This window comes from Epargyreus clarus, unplaced genomic scaffold, assembly GCF_041222505.1.
Source record: "Epargyreus clarus isolate Ecla_fem2 unplaced genomic scaffold, WU_Ecla_fem_2.2 ptg000033l, whole genome shotgun sequence".
NCBI classification, from domain to species: domain Eukaryota; kingdom Metazoa; phylum Arthropoda; class Insecta; order Lepidoptera; family Hesperiidae; genus Epargyreus; species Epargyreus clarus.
The window spans coordinates 4,161,575-4,163,788 of record NW_027332238.1 but is presented as its reverse complement, the minus strand read 5'-3'; the positions used below and the strand labels follow the sequence as shown (position 1 = coordinate 4,163,788).

General features: G+C 37.6%; 1 protein-coding gene across 1 annotated transcript; it reads left to right on the top strand.

Annotated features, from left to right (window-relative positions):
* Nucleotides 1-340: 340 nt before the first annotated feature.
* LOC140755563 (uncharacterized) lies at nucleotides 341-1,367 on the top strand. The gene has a single exon (XM_073090857.1). It carries the CDS (start codon nucleotides 528-530, stop codon nucleotides 1,287-1,289), a length of 762 nt encoding a protein of 253 aa, XP_072946958.1. The 5' UTR covers nucleotides 341-527; the 3' UTR covers nucleotides 1,290-1,367.
* Nucleotides 1,368-2,214: the final 847 nt, after the last annotated feature.

Sequence of the window (2,214 nt, the reverse complement as noted above, 5' to 3'; positions counted from 1 at the left end):
TTAATTGTCTTCTTTCTGCTATCATTTTTACATTCCAAAATAGCATAATATGTCTTAATAATTTATTTTATAGAATTTGACAAACATCTGTCTCGAACCGACGCTCAAACATGAGTAGACTCGTTTGAAGGCAAGTGAGAGTAACAACGCCTAGTAGTGGAAGCCGCGCCACGCCTACTTAGCACTTCCACTTGTTTTTTCTGTTCCATGGATGTAATAATCATATTATTTAAATGATACCACATCTGTTGGCATTTCTTATAATTTTTAAATTTTATGTAAAAATAATGCATTTATGTTTATTATCTGTGCGTATGTCATTGCATTATCAATACATTAGAAATCTGTTTAGTCTGTTGTTTATTGTTGTGCTGTGCTGCATAAATGGCGACCAATTGTAATCAATCGTTTTTTAGCAAACAATTTGTTCATAATAAACACAAAACAGGCCTAAAACCGATAAGGTTGTAACTCAGAATCATCGGCCTTCTATGTAAATAGTAAGTTATTGTTACAAAACTGTTAATATGGAGCAGCACCTGCACGAAATGACCGTAAACAATCAGATGCAGATGGCCCAACCACAGCAGGTCCAAGTGCAAGTACAGACCGCGAACCAAGTGATACAGAATTCCGAAGTGCAGGTGCAGCACCAGCATCCAGCGCAAATAGACATGCTCAAGCCTCGGCTGGAAAAGAAAAAAAAGGAAGCCATAGACGGTCAAGCGCGCGAAATTATTTACAAAGTGATCAAGTTCTTTGAGAGTGAAAAACAGAATCGTGGTTACGCTTTTCCAGTGGAAAATGTGGTTAAACGGGCCTGCGCGGCGACGGGGCTGTCCGAGAGCACGATTAAACGAATAAAAAGAGACGGGTTACGCGCCGAAGCGACGCAAACTAAAATGACAGGCCCGAAGAAGAAAAGAGTTAGAAAAACGAAAGTACAGCTAGATTACTTCCAATTGTGCTCTCTGAGGGGTATCGTGAACAGTTACTCTATGCGGAAGGAGATCCCAACGCTGGGCAAGATCCTAGCGGCTGCGAAACATGAACTAAACTATAAAGGAGGCAAGGAGTCCTTAAGGCTAATACTATTGAATAAATTAGGCATTAAGTTTAAGAAATGTGAGAAGAAAAACAAGAAACCGGTAGAACAGCCCCCACAAATGGCTCCCTTGCAGCAAATGCCGCCAGTGATGCAACACCAACCGATGCAACAAATGAAGCCGGTAGAAACTCAGTGCATTTACACGAATATGTTGCCACAAGTTCCTCCTGTGTCGTATTAAAGTGTGGAGTTATGACAATCTGTGATCATCATAAGTATTGAAAGTGGAATTCGGAGATCATTATAGCTTAAATGTGAATACAGTGTGTGAACTGGGTTGATCGAAGGTATAAATGTCAATGTTCTGTTATAACAAACACTGCTGTGGTCTGATTAGAATCAGTCTTTATTTTAATTTACAAATTAATTGTAAAGGTCCAACTTTTATTTTAAAATAATGACTATAATATCGACTCCTACATATAATATCATAACCCAAAAAAGTACCTTTTCGTTTTTATTGCGTAAATTTAATCATTTTAATTTGTTTTATCAACACAAGTAATCAAGTTTCAGAGATACCTGCAGAAACGCAGATTTTATTCGCATTTTAGTATATTCGAAACTTTAAAACTGTCCTGTAAAGCTGTAAATTTGTTGTTGAGATATTATATGCTGGAGGGGTCGATATAATATAAGGAGTAGCAGACGAGCATGCAGTCCACTTGATGGGAAGTGGCTTCTGCCGCCCATGGACATCTGTAATCAACCCCAGATTGGATTATATTGATATTCCTCGAGGTCGGCCACAGATAGCCGCTACCCCTGAGGACTAAGCTAGAATGCCTCGGAAAAGTATAATCAGAAATGTATATAAGAGTATATCTTATTGTCTTACTTATACTGGGCACATTAGCATAGGATCATATCCAATCGCGGTCCTAGGACCCTCTGATATGTCCATTTTAAAACAAAATGTCCCAACAGTGAAACATTTCTGATTTATGTGAATATTCCCAAAAGTGAATCAGCTCGTTATAATAAAAAAAATCATAAATAAATAAAAAACCATCAGGTGGACTGCATGCTTGTTTGCTATTATTAAAAAATACAGAAGATTTAGACTTGTGATAAAGAATTTTGTATTATTTGCGGTCTAATCATGA